Raw genomic sequence first — 18323 nt, 5'->3', positions numbered from 1 at the left:
CACCGGATCACTGGGGCGTAGTACGGACACGTCAGTCGCGTAACAAAGAGGACAAGGCGGCAGTCGGCAGTGAGGGACGACGACGTAGTCTACATTTTGTCAGACCGACCGCCCCCCGAGTACCAGAGTCCTGACAAGCTCATGTTCTCGCCACCATCGCCTGTTCCGGTGGCGAACGCGCCAACGCCTCGCCGTCACCGCGGCCCGGAATAGTTCTCACGATCACACGCCAGCACAGTCGAGCCGGCTTTACTCGTGCATGGGACCGAGGCCATCACGTATCTCTTATCGGGCGACTAGATTAAGCAAATTCCCGCAGACCGCTCGCGTCTGGCACCTTGTTTCATGACTATCGCTGCTGTTTATCGAGAAGGGTGGATGGCTGACCTTGTCTGCGCTCTGATTGACTGGTGGAGCTGAGGCGCTGCTGGAATCTGAGATGGAGGATCATTCGAGATAGCAGCTAGCAGACGGTTCTCACGGCGCGACGTCGTGCTTGTTTCGGCTTACTTTGACCCTGTCTCACCTATACCATATTGGCTGTGACCCATACCTTCCTTTATCCAAAGGTGACAACCACCCAGGTGGCAAGAGTTGCAAGAGTGGAACTGCAAAGGATCATCTCGTGGCTCCAGGCATCCTCCTTCCGCACAAAGATGAGTCGAACTGACCAACACCGCCCCAGTCCGGCCAGTCCCAAGATGACTGTAGTCGCTCGCTTCCGTCGCCACAATGAAAGCAAGTCGACGGGGCACCTCCACCCGCACGATCCACCAAAACATCCCTCGTTTGCACCTCAACCCACTATTCCAACTTTTCTCGCCCACACTTCCATCCGCCATGGCAGGAGCTAGCAGCATCGCTGCTCAGCTTGCGCAGTATGCGTACTCGCCCGCCAAAGTGAAAAGTGAGCCGTCGCCAGCACGCGGGGCGCAGCGCGGCGTTCCGGAAAGTGGGCCGTCGACCTCGGCCAGGCGACTTCAAAACGCGCTGGCGAGTGCCAGAGCCAGCACGGGCGATGTGGATGTCAAGATGGAGCCTTTAGAGGACGAAGAGACGCCTGATCCTCCACCTGCTCGTCGCTCGGCGCGCAACTCGCAGCAAAAACGGCTACGCGACTCCGATGCGAGCGACTTTGCGCCCTCCGACTCGGACACTCCCACCCGCCAGTCGCCCTACTTCAGCAGGACCGGCGAAGTCCGCATGGATGACGATCCCGAGACACCCTCGACACCCACGCGCTCGCGCAGGCGGCGCGACGATGGCTCGCTGGAAGACTTTGGTTGGAAGAAGCCGCGCCGCTTCGCTTCACCGTCGCGATACGCACACCTGCCCGCTCTGTCCGACGCCCTGCGGCCTGGCCTCGACATTGTGTTTGTGGGCATCAACCCGGGAACGAGGAGTAGCAAGACGGGCCACTTCTTTGCGCACCCGACCAACAAGTTTTGGAAAGCACTGCATGGGGGCGGGTTGACCCCGAGGCTGTTGACGCCCGAGGAGGACGTGACCTTGCCGGACGAGTACAACTATGGCATGACAAACCTGGTGTCGAGGACGACTGCAGAGGTAAGCTGAGTAAACCTGACTTTCTAGCTGAACATGCACAGCAAGCCGAACTGTCTGGCCACGAGAAACGCGTCGCCGTGGCCCCGCTGGCGACCAAGATGGCGCTCAACCGTCCCCGTGTTGTCTGTTTTGTCGGCAAGATGATCTGGGACGTGTTTGCGGGCGTCGCCAAGCGGTCCATCCCAAAAGTGTCAGCCAAGAACGAGCCCTCGCCCTCCCCCCAGTTGGCTCGCGTCGTCGAATACACTCTTGACAGCGGCGGGGCGGTGTCACGCGAGCAAGATGAGGACGCACTGGTCAAGATTGAGCCAGGAGAAGCACCCGCAGCACCCAAGCGCGGCAAGGCCAAGGCCAAGGGCAAGAGCACACCCAAGCCGAAACCCAAGGCCCCGCCATTTATCTTTGACGCGCCGCAACCTCTCCGCCTGGCGGTCTCGGGTCCCGAAGGCTACGTCTACTTTTGGGTCGTGCCCAATACGTCCGGCTTGGAACGGACCAAGCTCGAACAGCAGGTCGTGTACTTTGACGCTCTGAGGGCCTTTGTCGAAACTCTCAAGGCTGGCCAGGTGCCAGAGGGCGAGTTTGTGGATGTCACCGCCGAGGGAATCGAGAGGGTCGTAGAGGCGATACGCGAGAAGGGAGAGTGATGGGTTCGTTTGTAGCTGTTTTCATACATATTGACATGTACAACATGGGTTTCTATATCGCACCGCCGCTGCCGCTAGCACGACACGCAGCAGGTGTACACTCCAGGCGAGCGCTGTTCGCAGCAGTTGCAACATAGGCACTTGCGACTTTTGCGCTGGACGTATTCGCCGCCTTCACGGACTTGCATGTCCTGTGATCCCTCAGGGGCGTAGTAGTGTTGCGAGACTGTTGGAGGGTACGGCTGTAGCGTAGCGTCAGTGCGCGTACGAAGTGTTGGTTTGGCATTGCCCACTGGCCACAGGCCCCACAGGTGAAATGCTAGCCAGGGGCCCCCATGCAACATATTGACTCACAAGTCCCAACTCGCCCGGCGGTGGCGGCGGCAACTGTTGCGTCACGTAGGTGGGTGGTGGAGGACGGTAGTCCATTCAGAGCGATATCAGTAGAAGATGGGTGGAATGAGGAAGTGAATGTAGAAGCAGAGTGACAAGGCGGCTGCGTCATGCCCGACATGCGCCGAGCGCCAACAAGGCACCAGTCGCGTGTGTTTTCTATGACAAGTGGCGAGGTGACGACCACCAACCAGTCAAGCGACCAAGCGAGTCGCTGTCCTGACTACCCAGCGACCCAAATCTAGCAAGAGAACAGCTTACGCAAACGGGTACGCCGCGGCTCATAGATCAACCGCAAACGTGTTCTGTCCATTTTGGTGAGTGATCCACTCCAGCGCATATGCCGTTTTCGATCTTCCCGGCATATGTTCTCTCCTCTATACAGACTGGCTTCCTTCGGTACCTTCCTCGCGTCGACGACCTTCCCTCTGAGTCCTCTGGATCTCCTGTCTTTTCTATCGCGTGACGTGCTGTTTGCCGATATGCCGCTGACGTTGCGTACACGGCGTCGACGTTTACCCCGCCGCCATGCTGCGCGCGGCAAGCTCCGCCGACCATCACCTTCCCCTCTGGATGACCCACGTTCACGAGCACCAGCACTTCAATTCCGTCTCTCTCGCCGACGGTGGATTGGCCATCGCACGCACACAGTACACAGATCGACGTTGTCCACGCCGTTCTCCAACGTAACGTTCCAGACAACACGTCCACCTCCCCCTGGCACCTGGGGGCCCGATTCGCCCTGGTCTTCACCATTGTCTTCTGCCCCTTCATCTCCCCAACTTTCTCCTGCTCTTCACGGCACGTCCTCCAGCACCATCCGCGACCATGTACCCGAGGGGCTCCCGGATCCCGGATGTGCCATCGCTCAACTACGAGGACCTCACGTGGGAGCCGTTTACTGCTCTCCGTAAGGAATTCAATCCCCCATAACGACATTGCCGCGCAGGACTATTACGCAACAAGCTACGCCTGGAAGCGCATTCTCAGCCAAGAGGCATATCAGCGGGAACGACGCCGACGGATACGGATTTGGATCTTTTATAGTATGAACCACAGTCTGAGCCGGAGTCTCACTTGGCATTACCGAGCTAGGTGACACCAAGTTTGAGGACATTGACGGTGGCGTGGCGGTTGGACACGGATTGTGGCCTCACAGACTTTTGGGCAAGTGAAAGTGGGGACGGGGATTCATAGTGACCGCTCCGAACGATGTACAGAGACAGACCGCATAGAAGGGAGAACGCATTCCATCACACATGATTGACAAGGGGATGGCAAAGTTACTCAGAACACGGTACCATCCGCGGGGCGTCTTTTTTGCAGTGCCCTTAGGATCCTAGGAGCTAGGAGGAGAAAACACAACATTGAGGGGGGTACTGCGTCTGTTCACGGGAGCCGTCGTCGATAGTGCGTTTCTTCTGGTCACGTGACCGTTATGTTGGCCATTTCTGCTTCCGCTTTTGGTTCCGTCACCTACCAAACATACGAGCACTACTCGCCCACTGTCTACACCTGTTGGCCTGTTGCTCGTCGTCATCGTCGTCGTCGTCGTCGTCGAGGGTGCATGCCGATGTCATGGTACAGATGACGTGGTACAGGTGTCGTGATGCAGGTATGTCGCGACAACTTGCCTTCCTTTTTGGGGGTTTATTGTGCCACACCCCCACTAATTCAGTAAATCCTCCGAGCACCTGCTTCTGGTGCTTTTTCTCGTGCAACGGCAGCTTGTTAAAGTGTATAATACATCACACGTCTATAATGGCGCAGGGTATGCGCAGGTTGTTAGTGGAAGCAACGGACCAACGAGTTGGACGTTGGGGGGAGGTAAGTAACGCGGCGAGGAAGGTATCACCAGCGGATTACCAACGGTTGCTGCCACCCGACCAACCGTTGGCTCCCGAGGGACCACCACGGTTGCCGCCTCGGAAACCGCCCCTGCCCCTACCACCTCCAAAGCGGCCGCCGCCGCCGCCACGTCCGCCGTAGCTGCCCATCTGTGAACAAGTCAGTCTTTGTTTCAAAGTCGAAGACAAGGGACACGTGAAACTCACCTCCTCGAGCTCGCGGGGGACCTCGGACTTGGACTCGCGGAGAATGCCGACGAGCTCGCGGGCCTGCTTCGAGTTCTCGGTGGTGAAGTAGGTGTACGAGGTACCCTTGCGACCGGCACGACCGGTACGGCCGATACGGTGGATGTAGTCCTCGCAGTTGTTAGAGAAGTCGTAGTTGATAACGTAGCTGGGCAATGTTAGCTGACGGAGAACATAGATTCGTGCTTTCGCCACTCACCTGATGTCCTTGACATCTGTTAGAAGAACAAGTCACATGGTAGTGAGCAGATTCAAATAAAGTCGGGGGAAAAAAAAGCGCAGTGGTTAACAAATTGGTCTCACGGGTTGGGGTCTTGCACGCGAGGGCTCTGTCGAGGAAGCAGGGGAAACCAAAACGAGAAGAACGAGGCTTTATTGCTGCGACAGTAGAGTCAGAAGGCCTGCAGGAAACAGACCGACGTGGAAAGACTCGGGAGTCGCTGCGCCACAGGCGAGCTGCGCTCCATCCCGGCGGACTTGAGGTGTGATCTCGCAAATTGTTGACGGCCCTCAAAACACAAACAAGGTGAATGAAAGAGTGTGACGCTCGCGGTAGCAAAGGACAATTGTCATCCTTGCACCGGGGGTCAGCCGAGGCCGTCGGAGATCACGCCGCGAAAGGGACAGGTTGCGCGCCATCTCAGAGATGTTTTCTTGATCCGCTTCAATTTCGAGAGCCAACGCCTGTGCAAAAGGGTGAGTAAAAGGGAATGGAACCTACCAAGACCACGCGAAGCGACATCGGTGGCAAGCATAATGGGGCTGCGGCCCGACTTGAACTCGGCGAGGACCCAGTCACGCTCGGCCTGCTGCTTGTCGCCGTGAATGGCGAGGGCGGGCCAACCGTCCTGGCGGAGGAACTTGGTGAGGTCGTCGGCGACACGCTTGGTGCCGACGAAGATGAGGACCTTGGCGTTCTCACGCGAGATCTGGTCAAGGTGCTTGAGGAGCATACCGCGCTTGTCGTAGTCGGTACAGACGGTGACGATCTGGGTAACATTGTGGTTGGCGGTAAGGTCCATCGAACCAATGTTGACCTGGAAGAAGTCGTCGAGGAAGTCCATGGCGAGACGCTGGACGTCCTTGGGCCAGGTGGCCGAGAAGAGGAGGGTCTGACGGTCGGGGCGGATCTGCGAGACAATCTTGCGGATCTGGGGCTCGAAACCCATGTCAAGCATGCGGTCGGCCTCGTCCATGACGAGGTAGGTGACACGCTTGAGGTTGGTCTTGCCAGACTCGATCATGTCGATGAGACGACCGGGAGTGGCAACGACAATCTCGCAACCGCGCTGGAGGTCGCGGATCTGGGCGCCCTTGGGGGCACCACCGTAGACGGCAGTGTTGCGGATGCGCGACGACTTGCCGAACTTGGTGCACTCGGCCTGGATCTGGACGGCGAGCTCACGGGTGGGGGCGAGGATGAGGACAATGGGGCCGTCACCGGGCGAGAGGAGGGGCTGGGCGTTGATGTGGACCATGGCGGGGAGGGCGAACGAGATGGTCTTTCCCGAACCGGTCTCGGCAATGGCGACAACGTCACGACCCGAGAGGGCCATGGGCCACGACTGGCACTGGATTGGCGAAGGGGCCTCGAAGCCCATGGCGCGGATCTCGGACATGATGTACTCGGGGAAGCCAGCCTCGTCGAACGTGGTGATGGGGCGGGGGACGTTGTTGCCCTGGATGCGCATGTCCTTCTCCTTGCGGAACTCGTTGATCTCCTCGTCGGAGCGGGCGGTAACGCGCTTGTCCTCGATGTAGAAGTTCTTCTCGAACTTGGCGAGCTCGGTAGTGTTCCAGTCGATGTTGCGGAGACCGGCACCGAGGTTGTTCATGCGGTCACCACCACCTGTGAAAAGAGTCAGCATAATCCATCCGGCCAGGACGCAGTCTTGTCACAAGAACTGGCCTGAGAAGCCGCCATAGCCTCCGCCACCGCTGCTGTATTGCGAGCGCGAGTATTCACCACCAAAGCCGCCGCCGTAGCCACCGCCTACGCATTGGGTTAGTCATGATCCTCATGACAGGAAGGTCGAGAACAAGATCACTCGCTAGGAAGCAGGTGATCTCCTTCTCGACCTTTGAGTGATACGTACCGCCAAAGCCACCACCACCACCGTAACCACCACCACCACCGCCGTAACCACCACCGCCGCCGCCGTAGCCACCACCACCACCGCCGTAGCCGCCGCCGCCGCCACCGTAACCGCCGCCGTAACCGCCGGACTGAAGAAAATATGTCAGCACGAGACCCTCTTGTGAAGAATTGCGCGCGGGTGGCGACAAGTGCGCCAAGCCCGGGCTGCAGGGGGGATACCCACCATTTTGAGTTGTTTTGTTGTTAAAGAGGGGTTCTGAATGAAAGTGTTATAGTCGTCTGCTGTGAGACGTGTTCTCTGCGGGGTTGGAGAGAAGGAGTGGGGGGGGAGAGAGAGATGAGAGATGAGAGGAGGATAGGGGGGAACGAGCTGTTAGAAGGGCGCTGATGGAGCCAGGCCCTATGTAGGTCACACCGCCTGGCCTGCTAGGCGCCAGTCCTCCCCTCAAGCCCCGCCAAGCGGCGGCTGCAAAGATGGAAGAATTATGCTCCCGTCCCCTGAAAACCTTCCGTCACCCGCGCGCCACCCACAGAAGCGCCCACCCGTCATCGCCCAACGGCGTTATCGCCTTCCGCCGGCCGTGTGGCACTCTGGATATGGCTTTGAGCCCTCGCACTGGCCTGTGCGATAAAAGTTGGGTGTGTTGACAACGTCCCTTTCTGTGCACCCACCCCCTCTACTCCCTCGCCTCGGGAAACCACCATAGACACGTAAGTCGCGCTCTCGGTACCTCGCCCTCCCCTCCTCTTTCACAATATTCTCTCGGGACGAAACGCACGACTTTTGCACGTCAGTACGACAGCCTCACGTTTGCCAGCGGTGGTCCTCGGACTGCCAATGGTTGTGAGGCTGGAGGCGTTAATTTCGCATGTCTGATCTACACCTATCCTCTTTTAGTTTTGGTTTTTTATCTGGAACGTAAAGCTGACTTTAAACAGTATACTATCACTAGAATGCAGCTGTAACATGTCCAGAACCGGTTGAAGATACCTCGGTTGTCATCCATTAACCGTCCCCTCATCCATGTGGCACTGAAAGGCTTTGTGGCGAGAAGCGCAATGAGGTGCAGGTCACGTTCATGGCGCTCTTGCTACCACCAGGTCGACAAGCTGACCTTCCGGCACGTCGTCTCTTGCGTCCTGCATCCCGGCTCTGGGTCACCCGTTGTACCTTCGTCGCGGGCCTGGGGTTTAGGTTGCAGGTGCAGGCGGACTGTTTGACCGCGTGCAGGACGGGTAAGACTCCGCGGTAGCCAGTGTATTATGTACCATTTTGTATACTACTCTTGTAACCATGCACCTCTGCCCCTTCCACTCTGTTCTGTCCGCAACTGGCCACAACTGGGCTATACGTTGCAAATGATTTACCTAAACACTGCCAGTCGCGCCCAACGTCATCCAGTGGGACCTGGCGTGCACATTCCGAGCTGCACCTACCCAAAAGTTGACCTGCGTCTCCACACCTTCTGTCACCATCTTCCATCACCCCACCGCAAACCATTCGCCTTTCTACTGCTGCAGTTTGGACATACCACATCTACAGTAGAGCCATGATTGTCCGCGACATTGTCGAACGCCCAACCGCCAACCCGAGCGAGCCTAAGAGCACTCCTCTCCCTCCCCGGCCACCAGTCGCGGGGACATCCAAACATGGGTTCCCTCTCGCGGGGCATCGCTCGACGCGTCCTGCCCCCACCTCAGCATTTGCGCGCTCTCGCAAGGACGATGCTACCCGTGCCTCTGGTGGCCTTGCCACTGGCGAGGGCCGCCTAGTCGACACTGTCCCTCAAGTCATGGCCGTCGCAGACGCGTCCCAACGCGCAGGCGTCGAGGCTGCCGCTCGGTTCGCCAGCATGACTGACAAGGAGCTCAACTCAGAGGCCGCCGAGCTCAAGCAGCAGCACCACGGTCTTGACTCTTTGGACCTCTTGAACAAGCGCCGCGCCTCCCTCTCCGATGTTGGACCCGCTCGCATCGCTGCGCCCTCCGAGACCGATAAGCTGCGGGCTGACGTCGATGCCGCGAATCGCGAGAAGCTGCAACACATGAGCGCTGCGGACGTCGCTGAAGAAGTCCAAGACCTCCAGGACCGCTTTGACCCGGCTCTGCTTGCCAGGCTGCGCGCCCGTGCTGCCGGACGTCTCCAGATGACGCATGGCGCTCCCTCAGCCGAAACCGCGTCGCCCATCACGCCAGCCGCTGTGGCAAGCACCTCGTCGTCGGAACTGCAGCACTCGTTACCGCACTCTTCTCAATCCGAGTCTGAGCCAGAGCCCCACATCAAGCAGCGTCGGCGATCCGTTCGTTTCCAGGACGACGATCTTACACCCAACGAGCTGCGCCAGAAGTACTTTCCCCATGCGCCCCCCGACGAGGCCAAGCTGGAATGGATGAACGCGAGCGCCAACCCGACGGGTGCATCGTCATCGTCTGACCCCAACGCTCCTCGATTTGACCTCAGTGGCACTGTGCTCACCGCTGAAGCTGCGGCGGCCCTACCCACCCACCTCGGTCTGCACCACCACGGCGACCAGCCTGACCTCGCCGGATACACGACGACCGAGATTGTCCACCTGTGCTACTCGACTGTCGCCTCGCAGCGCATCACCATGATGGGTGTGCTCTCAAAGCTCATTGTGCGCGCCCGTGCTGCCGATGAGGCAAAGAGCCAGGAGCCGTGGGTGGTGTCGTGCCGCGAGGACGACACTATGGCCAAGGGCATCGAAGTGGGCTCGTCGGTGCTTGGATCGCACACCCGCAGTGTCGGCGTCCTCGTAGCCGCTGTTGATCTCCTGTTCAACGCCCTTGGCGGCTACGAGTGGGCATGGATGGACCCCGAGGACGCCCACGCTGTGCCCTTCCGCCCCGAGCCCATGAAGGACGGTGAGCCGACCGGTGTGGCGGCCGTGCCCTACGACGATATTGCTCCTCGCCTCAAGGAGACGCTCGGTCTTGATGCCGGTGACTTGCCGCCAGCAACCCTCGAGCAGCTTCTCCGCGTCCTCCAGCGTGGCGCTCTCAACTCGCCCACTGGAGCCGAGACTGTGGCTACACTCGTCCCCACCGTCGTCAAGGCACATGTTCTGCGTGCGGCTTGGCCACTCGACCCTGCCCGTCCTCCCAACAGCCTCGCTCTCCGTCTCCTCCACGACGTCACGGCCTCGTCCCGGGTCGCTGCCGAGGCCCTCGTCACCACGAGCGTCTACGAACCACTCCTCAAGTTTGTCGCATCTGACATCCCAGACGATGCTCAGGGCCGTGCGATTGTCCTCGAGGTGCTTCGCATCTTTTACACTCTGGGCCGGTACGGCCTCTCGGCCTCGATCGCGACTGCCACGCGTGAGATTTGGCAGCACCTCGGCAAGTGGGTGACGGAGCAGCTGGCCAACCCGACGCCCAACTCGGCTCCCATCGTCTCGGCATACTTTGACCTGCTTCGCGTCTGGACGGTGTGTGCTGTCGACCCGCACCGCACCACCCCCGAGCACGACTTTACTTGGGCACAGGCGTCGGCTCTCCAGTGGGTCGACGAAGAGCTCACCGCTACCCAGACCCTTCTGGCCACAGAAAGGTGGGGCGAGCTCGCGTCCGTCTTGTCCGCGCTGGTCGAGTACGTCGTCGGCGTGGATATCAACGGCGTGCGCCACGGTGAAGAGGAGAAGCGCTACGTCTTGGACGCCCTCACCAAGATGGACATTATCGGCAGCCTCCCAGGCCACGTCCATCTCACCCCCAAGCACGACGAAGGCCGTGTCTCCTTCAACGAGTTTCTCACCCAGATCTTCCGCCTGCACAACCTCTTCCGAGTCTCCGGCATGGCCCTCCTCGAGTACCCCGAGCGTGAGCGGTACCTGTGGTGGTTTGCCGCCACGACCCAGACGAAAGATGTCAACCTCCGGTGCGCGTTCCTCGAGACTGCGCGCCTCGACAATGTCCTTGACGTGCCCAAGTGGGCCACGTCAGTGTTCGACACTATCATCAGCTGTACGCAGGGCGATGAGCCGCTGGCACTCCAGCTCGTCGACGACGTCTTGCGCGCCGACTGGGTCGCTGCCAGCGTCAAGGGTTCTGAGGCTATTGCCGGTATTGACCACAAGGACGGGCTCCAGATCCTCCGTCCGCTCTTGCACCACTCCATTCTCCCAGACCTCGAGGGCGTGCTGGCTCCCACTCGCCCATCACACCTCTACCTCAAGGCGAGCGGCACCCTCCGCCCACTGCATGCCCCTACCGAGGCTGGACCCGGCCTCCCGCTCGCTCCAGACTGGGTCTTCTCCCCACTCGACGAGCTCCTCCAGTCTGGCTCGAGCCCGGCCTTCTCCCTCGCCCCGGCAGACTGGGACGCGACCGAGACGCAGCTCACGCGTGCGACGCTTGCCCTCGGCCTCGTGGACGCTAGTGTCACCTCGTCGACTGTGCCACGCTCTCTCACGCTGCTCAACTGCATGAAGGTTTTCATGCTCGAGCACGGACAGCAGGACGCGCCCAATGCCGAAAACGACGTCTTCCGCGATACAGCCGTGTCAGCCAGTATCAAGCAAATCCTCGACAGCCAGATGGGACCGAGCACGTTCCTCCCCGTCTCACCACACGCCCCGCTCGAGTCTGCCGCGCTCAATTTCCTCGGCCCCGGTGTGCCCTTCTTCCAGTTCTACACCGACCTGCACGCGCTGTACGAGTCTGTGTCGTTTGGCGACAACCAGTTTGGCCGCGTCCTCCTGCCTCCCCTCGCCATGAACTATGATGTCGACTACCGCCGTCTCTTCTGGTCCGAGCAGGCCGGTGCCATCCGGTCCATTAGGGTCAAGGACAATGAGGTGCCCCTGGAAAGCGGCAAGGTGGACGTGTACTTTGCTCCACTCGAGACCGACGAGCAGGTGCTCACGGGCCAGGCGCGCGCACTTGTCGGCGTGCTCAGGCAGGAGACGCACCCTTTCCTCTACTGCTTGGCAGTGCATCACCTTGCAGGGCTCCTGTGGCGCACCGACGACGAGGAGCGGACCAGCCTGCGCGTTCAGTTGCTTGTGGTCATCCTCTCTTCGGCGCAGGACAGCACGCTCAAGAGCATCGTCCAACACGACTTGGACAACCCCACGGCTACCGTTGGCGACGACGAGGTCAAGGCCCGCGTTGACGTGATCACCAAGCTCGCTGGACCGCGCGGTGCTCAGCGCCTTGCTGCTGCTGGATTCTAATTAATCTCAAGTCATGTACGAATATTTCAACCATGAACAAAGTAGCATGTCTCCCTGCATATATATATGGCCTTGCACAGGGTGGTGTGGCGACCCGTGGGCGTGCTGACCTCTCGGACTCTCAAAGTGGAGAGCCGATCGATGGCGAGCTACCATAGGAACAAGCTTTGCGCAGCGGTGCGAGTGTCTGTGGGCAGGATTGACCTGGGCCTAGCTTGAAGCCCCATTCGTTATCCCGAGTTGATCACACGCACTTTGATACCGCGGTTGCGCATCGACTGCTCTACGGCCATGAGCCCCTCGTTCTCCTGACGCTGCTCGTTCTGGAGGACAAGGCGCTTGAGCTGCTCCTGCTCGGCCTTGCTGGCCAACTGGTGGGTGCGGACATTGCTTGCAATCGTCGAGTCGACCGGAATGTCGACAGAGCGGACCTGCTTGTCAGTTGTGTGTAAAACACGCCAACTCACCTGAGACTTGTTGCCCTTCTTGGACAGCAGCATAAACTGCATCTTGTTCTCGTCTGCCTCGATGGGTGCCGCTGGGGCGGGAGCGTTGGGCTGGCGTTTGCGGAACACGGGGACGGCCTGGTCAAAGATAGGAGGAGCGGCCTTGCGCTCGACAGTCGTGTCTGCGAGCATGCGCGCAAACTCGCGGTCAAAGTCGGCTTGGGCTGCCTCGTCAAACTCGTCGGGCTTGTGCTCGCGGATGACCACCAGGTCGTCGTCCTCTTCCTCGTCGTCATCGTCATCTAAACGTGCCATCGGGGCAGGTGTGGGCTGATGGGTCAGACTTGTACGGGTTGCAATCCCACCTCTTCAGCGTCGTCTTCTCCATCATCCGCATTCCGGTCGCCATCGTCCTCGCTCTCTTCGTCGACATCGTCATTGATGCCTGATTGTCAGCTGGAACACGAGGGGGCTACCGCTCACCAGGCAAGTTGGTAGCGAGAAGCTCGTCCACAGCAGCAGCGGCCTCTGGGAAGGTGCGCAAGCGCGCCACCTTGGTGCCGTCCTTCACACCCTTAGGACGACCCTTTGGACGCAACGTCTCGAGGAGGTCGTCGAGCATAAACTCGACGTCGAGGGGCATCTCAGACTTGCACAGAGCGTACAACTGAACTGTTAGCCGGGGTACGAGAGACGCAGTTAGCTTACCTGGAGGACAACAAGGTACTGATCGAGCTTGCGGCGGAGCGAGCCCTTTGCAAAGCACACTCCGCAAGTGTCAAGAAGGACACAGGCGAGGCGGATACGGAAAAAGTCATCAGCAGAGTCGATGGGGCTGTCACGTCCGGGCACAGGAAGGCCCTCGGCTGCTTGTCAGTTTCCCTCAACGGATGCTTAACCCACGGTGCCCAAAGGAGAGGAGTGACCAAAGGACGTCAAAGATGACAGCGGCGTTGACGACACGGTACATGTACAGCTCGGCCAGGTACTTGACCGACGCCACGCGGCGTTGGTTAAACTTGAAGATGTTGTCCTGTGCTGGTCAGCGCCGAATAAAGCGGCACCAACCTCCATGCCAATGCGAATGTCCTCCATGACCTGGTCCACAACTGCGATGGCAAACTCGACGTGGTAACGCTGGAGGTCGTAGACGAGGCAGGCGAGTAGGCCGATGTTCTCGTACTTGAGCTCCCAGACGTCGGTAAATGATGTCAAGATGTATTGGTAGTCCTGTCTGTCAGCTAATGGCGCAAGGTCCCGGAGCTCACACTCTCATCCTCCCAGTGAATCTTGCGCAGCAGCTTGAGCACCTTGTCCTGCGTGCGCTTCATGAGCACATCGTGGAGGAGATGCTGGATGAAGGCGTGCATGGGCGGGAGCTCGATGATTTCGCGGGCGACGCGCTCCGGCGGGTTGCACTGGTAGAAGGCATTCTCAAGCATAATGTTGAGCCTCTGGTCCAGATGGCTCGCGCTCTGCTTGCGCCTCATCAACTCGATCTGATATGGTTAGCGTGATGACGAGACTGGCCAAACCTCACCATGCTCTTGGATATCTCGGCCGTGCCCTCGTAGCGGAGAAGGAAGCGACCGCAAGTTTCCAAGAGGTTGGCAATGTTCTCGACATTGAACCTAAAGTCGTCGAGGAAGACTTTGAGGACATGGAGAATGGCGTACGGACGTGCCACCTTAAACTTCGCGAGCTCGCCGTAGAAGCGCACGTTCTATTTGTCAGTGCAAATCGAAGGCGGTACACACCTTCAGGCGCATGCTGTCCAGTTCACGAATGGTACGCTTGCGCTGGAGGTAGCGCATCTCCTCGTCAAGCTGGAAGCCAGTCAGATAACAAGCATTCTCCGTAACTTACACTCTCAAGGATACCCTGGCCGACATCTGGCATGTACTTGTCGAGAATAGCAACGAAGCGCGCATAGTGAGGCAGCAGGTCTGTGCGGTTCTTCGGCACAGAGGTGATGAACTGGGAGGTGAATGATGTTTTCTTCGAACTTGTCAGCTCACCTTCACAAGACGTCTCCTCGCCGCCTTGGAGTTCAGAGAAGCAAACTCGATGGCCAGCTTATCCACCATTTCGCGGTTGACAGCTTGAGGGAGAGAAGCAAACAGGGCTGTGAGGCGCGCAGCAGGACCCGACTGGAGGGCGTCGTCCTCGGGCGCAGCTTCAACGACGGTGGGAGGAGTCTCGTCATCACCAATAACAGGCGACAGGACGGCAGAGGAATCTGAGACAGCGGAGAGGACGCGGTCGATCGGCGCACCGAGGGCCGCACCATCGGCTGGAGCCTCAGCTGGTGTTTCCAACTCTAGCTGGGCCAGCTGCCGACGGATATCCTCCTCGTCACGACGCTGAGCCTCAGCATCCGCCTCCGTTTCCTGCCACCCCTCCTTGGTCTCGTCGTCGCTCTTCTCTCCCTTGACATCCTTCTTGATATCCTTGATACCGAGGAGAGAAGGGGGAACCAAGTCGGCCACGTCGGGGAGGTCCTCGTAGAACCGCCGTTCTTCCTCGTCATCCCAAATTCCTCCGGGGACAATGCCATCCTCGCGGACGGTAAATGACGATGCAGTGTTGACGATCTGCAGGCCAGACTTGCTCAACGAGGCGGCAGTCGGAAGCACGGGGGCGCTCAGGCCAAGGAGGTCGGCAAGGCCCTGCACACCTGTCGTGAGGCGCTCCACAGCACGCGTCATGCGCTCATATGCGTGTTGACGGTCCTCGAAGATCTCGCCCGACTTGATGTAGGCGTCGTGGTTGCGTTTGTCCTGTTCAAGGAGTTTCTGGGAGGTTAGTACAGTAACAGAGACGCCAACCCACAATCTGTCCCTTGACGAGCGTCTTGCTCGTGGTCTCAAAATAGTTGACAAAGAGCTCGCGCATCTTCTTCTGCACCTCTGGTGGGACAAGTTCTTCCACGCCGTCAGGCAGGCTCGCTTCCTCGGGCGTAGCGTCACCGTTCTTGGCAGGCTGAGGCCCGAGGAAGGCGCGACCAAACGCTTTCAAGAAGCTCGTAATAACCGGGATGTTACTGTACTGGGGGTCACCAGTCATCTGCAAATGTTAATCAACAGCCGTTTCCACGAGGTAATTAACTCACCAATCCCTTGAGAACCTTGCCGACTTCGGAGGCTCCTTTGGTGGGTCCCTCTGGCCACGCTCCGACCATGGCCAGCTCGGCGACGATACGAAGTACAGGACGCTGACGCGAAATGCGCTCCTTTTCATCTTTCTCGCGATCCTTTTCACTCGAGTCTTTTGATGGAGGGGCAGCGGGCGCCAGTACTGCGAGGAGAGGGGGAAGGAGGAGAGGGAGGAATTCTGGTGCGAGGCGCTTGTGGAGATGCACAATGATCTGGTTTGTTTGTCAGCTCACCGGCGTCCTGCCAGTTAGCCACTGTACACACTTCAACAGCGGCCTCTGGGTCGCCACGTCCACGGCTCGCGCCTTCGACGACAGCTGCAACAATCTCCTCGAGGTACTTTGTCAACACGAGTCCGTCAATCTCCTTGATGATCGCGTCCGACGGGCCGACGAGTAATGCACCCTTGAGACGATTGAGGAGCGTTGTGTGCTTCTTGAGGGATGACTCGAGTTGCCCAGGTGGACCTGAATGCGTTAACAACAGATGACAGCGGCAAGCCGAGCCGAGGAACGGCCGTCGCCTCGAGATGAGAGACACCAAGGACTCACGGTATGCCTCGTCCAACCAGTACTTGTCCACCGTGTCGAGGAGCGCACGACGGCGGGGGTACTTTGCGACGTAGTCTGCAGTAGACATTGTCGCTGTGAGCGCTGGACGCTGTTATCTAGGCAAGGGCAAAGGGGGCGATGAGAGACGTTTGTTGTTGCGTGGTTCGCATTACACAACGACCCATTTGGGCGGCGAGACTGACATGTTTCGCGGAGATGCATCTCCGTTTTTGTGCCCCGCGCGCCTCGCTCGCCTCGCCTTTGCTGTGGTGTGTGTGCCGTCCCGCCCCGGCCGTCCTGCCTTCCCCTCTCCCCTCCCTGGCTCTCCCCCGCAGTGCAACCACCACACCCCCCCGTCACCACATCATAGCGCGCATCCAGCATAACCTTTGTTCACTCTTGCAACCACCACCACCACAAACCCCCTCACAGCTCCCTGCCGCTTGCCGCCCCGGCGACGTAGAAGCGTCTCCGTCCCAGCGCCCCTGTACACCGGGCGGCTCCTCTCCGGCAACCATCGGGCCAAGCCGCCGCCCCGCATCTCTCGAGACGTCGACGGCGACCACCATGGCCCATTCCAACCTCCTGCAATATGAGTCGACTCGTAAGTGGATTAGTGGCTTCTCAACACATTGACAGGCCCAATCCACGTCACATGTGCTAACCATCCAGATCCGCTGTATGGGATTGCATTCTCGCAGAATCCGCAGCACCCACAGCGCATCGCGTTGACATCGTACTTCACGGGTCCGACGAACAAGCTCTTTGTCGTCGACGCAAACGCGAGTAATGGATCGGGGTACACCCCCACCCAGGACTTCCACCAGCTGGCCTCTGGCAACCTCGCCTTCCCTGCCACCAAGGTGGGCTGGGAGCCCGAACAGTCGCTCGCTGGCGCGCGGCATGAAGGGAACGGAGGTCGCGGCGAGCTGCTGGCGACGACTGGTGACGTACTCCGCATCTGGGAGTTGAAGATGTGGGAGGGCCCCGACTCGAATCGTGTTGGATATGGACGAAATGGCTACATGGACACGGGTGCGGACAACTATACCCTCACAGAACGGAGTATGCTCTCGAACGTGAGTGCGCAAACATGGGCGGAGGTGAACAGGTGCTGACGGCGCTACCCTTGCAGAGCAAGCAACACATGTACAACCTTCCCCCCATCACATCGTTCTCTTGGAACCCGACCGCACCGGCATCAATCGTGACGTGCTCAACAGACACTACTGCTACGCTCTGGGACATCAACACGTCCCAAGCGCTGACGCAGCTCATCGCACACGACCGTGCAGTCTATGACCTGTCGTGGCTCCCCCAGAGCTCTGACATCTTTGTGTCTGTTGGCGCCGACGGCTCACTGCGCGCATTTGACCTGCGTCAACTGGAGCACTCGACTATTCTGTACGAGACCCCCAACGCAGCGCCATTGGCGAGGATAGCTTTCAGCAACCGCGAACAGTGAGCTTCCTTTCGGAACGGAACTGAAGCTGACTTGCAGGCACATGCTCGCGTGCTTCAGTATGGACGACTCGCGTACTTTAATCCTCGACATGCGAAGCCCAGGACAACCCGTTGCGGAGCTCCTGGGCCACGGCGCTGCGCTGAGCGGTATCGCATGGGGCAACGGCGGCAGTAGCAGTGGAGCCACGGGAGGTGGATGGATTGCCAGTTGCAGTGGGTTACTTCGCATGGGGACACGATTGCTGACGCTTTACAGGCGATGACGCGCAACTGCTGCTGTACGACCTGACCAAGCCGCTCCCCACCGAGGGTGAGACGCGGCCGAGATCGCGCAACAATGACCCGTACACACTCTCATCGCCAGCGACGCCCAGTGGCCGGACACCTTCCCCCGGAACGACGCGTGCGCTCGAGATCCAGCCCGTCAAGGCATGGAGCGCGCCTACCGAGGTGAACAACCTGGCATTCTCGCACACTGGCGACGTTGTCGGCTGTGTGAGCGGACAACGGCTGAACGTGCTGCAATTGTAGCGGGACGCGGCGGGGCGGCATCGGCAACAAGAAGAGGGTGGTGGCAGTGGTGCCGACGACGGAAGCTGCGCAACGGATGGAGACGCCGGTGTAACGGCCCCAGCTCGCGCCTCGTCAGAGCACGAAACGACGACGGACACGGCGACTGCAAACGCGCCATTCGCCCGGCCGCGTTCGGGCAAGC

The 18323-nt window shown here is 59.4% G+C and overlaps 5 protein-coding genes across 5 annotated transcripts; 3 read left to right on the top strand and 2 right to left on the bottom strand.

The window, feature by feature from the left end:
- Positions 1 to 840: 840 nt before the first annotated feature.
- On the top strand, positions 841 to 2213 carry EHS24_004949 (uncharacterized protein; the record flags this gene model as incomplete). The annotated part of the gene is made up of 2 exons (XM_028620491.1): positions 841 to 1566; positions 1608 to 2213. The coding sequence occupies 2 exons, from the start codon at positions 841 to 843 to the stop codon at positions 2211 to 2213; spliced, it is 1332 nt and encodes a 443-aa protein (XP_028479463.1).
- Positions 2214 to 4468: 2255 nt separating this feature from the next.
- Positions 4469 to 7023, bottom strand: DBP2 (ATP-dependent RNA helicase dbp2; the record flags this gene model as incomplete). Its single annotated transcript, XM_028620490.1, has 7 exons — positions 4469 to 4603; positions 4661 to 4847; positions 4899 to 4914; positions 5421 to 6548; positions 6636 to 6692; positions 6796 to 6925; positions 7021 to 7023. The coding sequence occupies 7 exons, from the start codon at positions 7021 to 7023 to the stop codon at positions 4469 to 4471; spliced, it is 1656 nt and encodes a 551-aa protein (XP_028479462.1).
- Positions 7024 to 8347: 1324 nt separating this feature from the next.
- Positions 8348 to 11992, top strand: EHS24_004947 (uncharacterized protein; the record flags this gene model as incomplete). Its single annotated transcript, XM_028620489.1, has 1 exon — positions 8348 to 11992. One exon carries the CDS (start codon positions 8348 to 8350, stop codon positions 11990 to 11992), a length of 3645 nt encoding a protein of 1214 aa, XP_028479461.1.
- Positions 11993 to 12222: 230 nt separating this feature from the next.
- Positions 12223 to 16232, bottom strand: EHS24_004946 (uncharacterized protein; the record flags this gene model as incomplete). The annotated part of the gene is made up of 16 exons (XM_028620488.1): positions 12223 to 12423; positions 12460 to 12768; positions 12804 to 12883; positions 12922 to 13105; positions 13147 to 13304; positions 13342 to 13456; positions 13507 to 13668; positions 13707 to 13937; positions 13979 to 14131; positions 14196 to 14264; positions 14305 to 14415; positions 14457 to 15233; positions 15271 to 15504; positions 15551 to 15805; positions 15858 to 16060; positions 16145 to 16232. The coding sequence occupies 16 exons, from the start codon at positions 16230 to 16232 to the stop codon at positions 12223 to 12225; spliced, it is 3330 nt and encodes a 1109-aa protein (XP_028479460.1).
- Positions 16233 to 16711: 479 nt separating this feature from the next.
- EHS24_004945 (uncharacterized protein) lies at positions 16712 to 18139 on the top strand (the record flags this gene model as incomplete). Its single annotated transcript, XM_028620487.1, has 5 exons — positions 16712 to 16748; positions 16817 to 17223; positions 17280 to 17605; positions 17646 to 17821; positions 17865 to 18139. The coding sequence occupies 5 exons, from the start codon at positions 16712 to 16714 to the stop codon at positions 18137 to 18139; spliced, it is 1221 nt and encodes a 406-aa protein (XP_028479459.1).
- Between the last annotated feature and the right edge of the window lie 184 nt (positions 18140 to 18323).

This window comes from Apiotrichum porosum (genome assembly GCF_003942205.1).
Source record: "Apiotrichum porosum strain DSM 27194 chromosome Unknown scaffold_2, whole genome shotgun sequence".
Lineage (NCBI taxonomy): Eukaryota > Fungi > Basidiomycota > Tremellomycetes > Trichosporonales > Trichosporonaceae > Apiotrichum > Apiotrichum porosum.
Note: the sequence above shows the minus strand (reverse complement) of the source record. Positions and strands in the feature narration are given on the sequence as shown.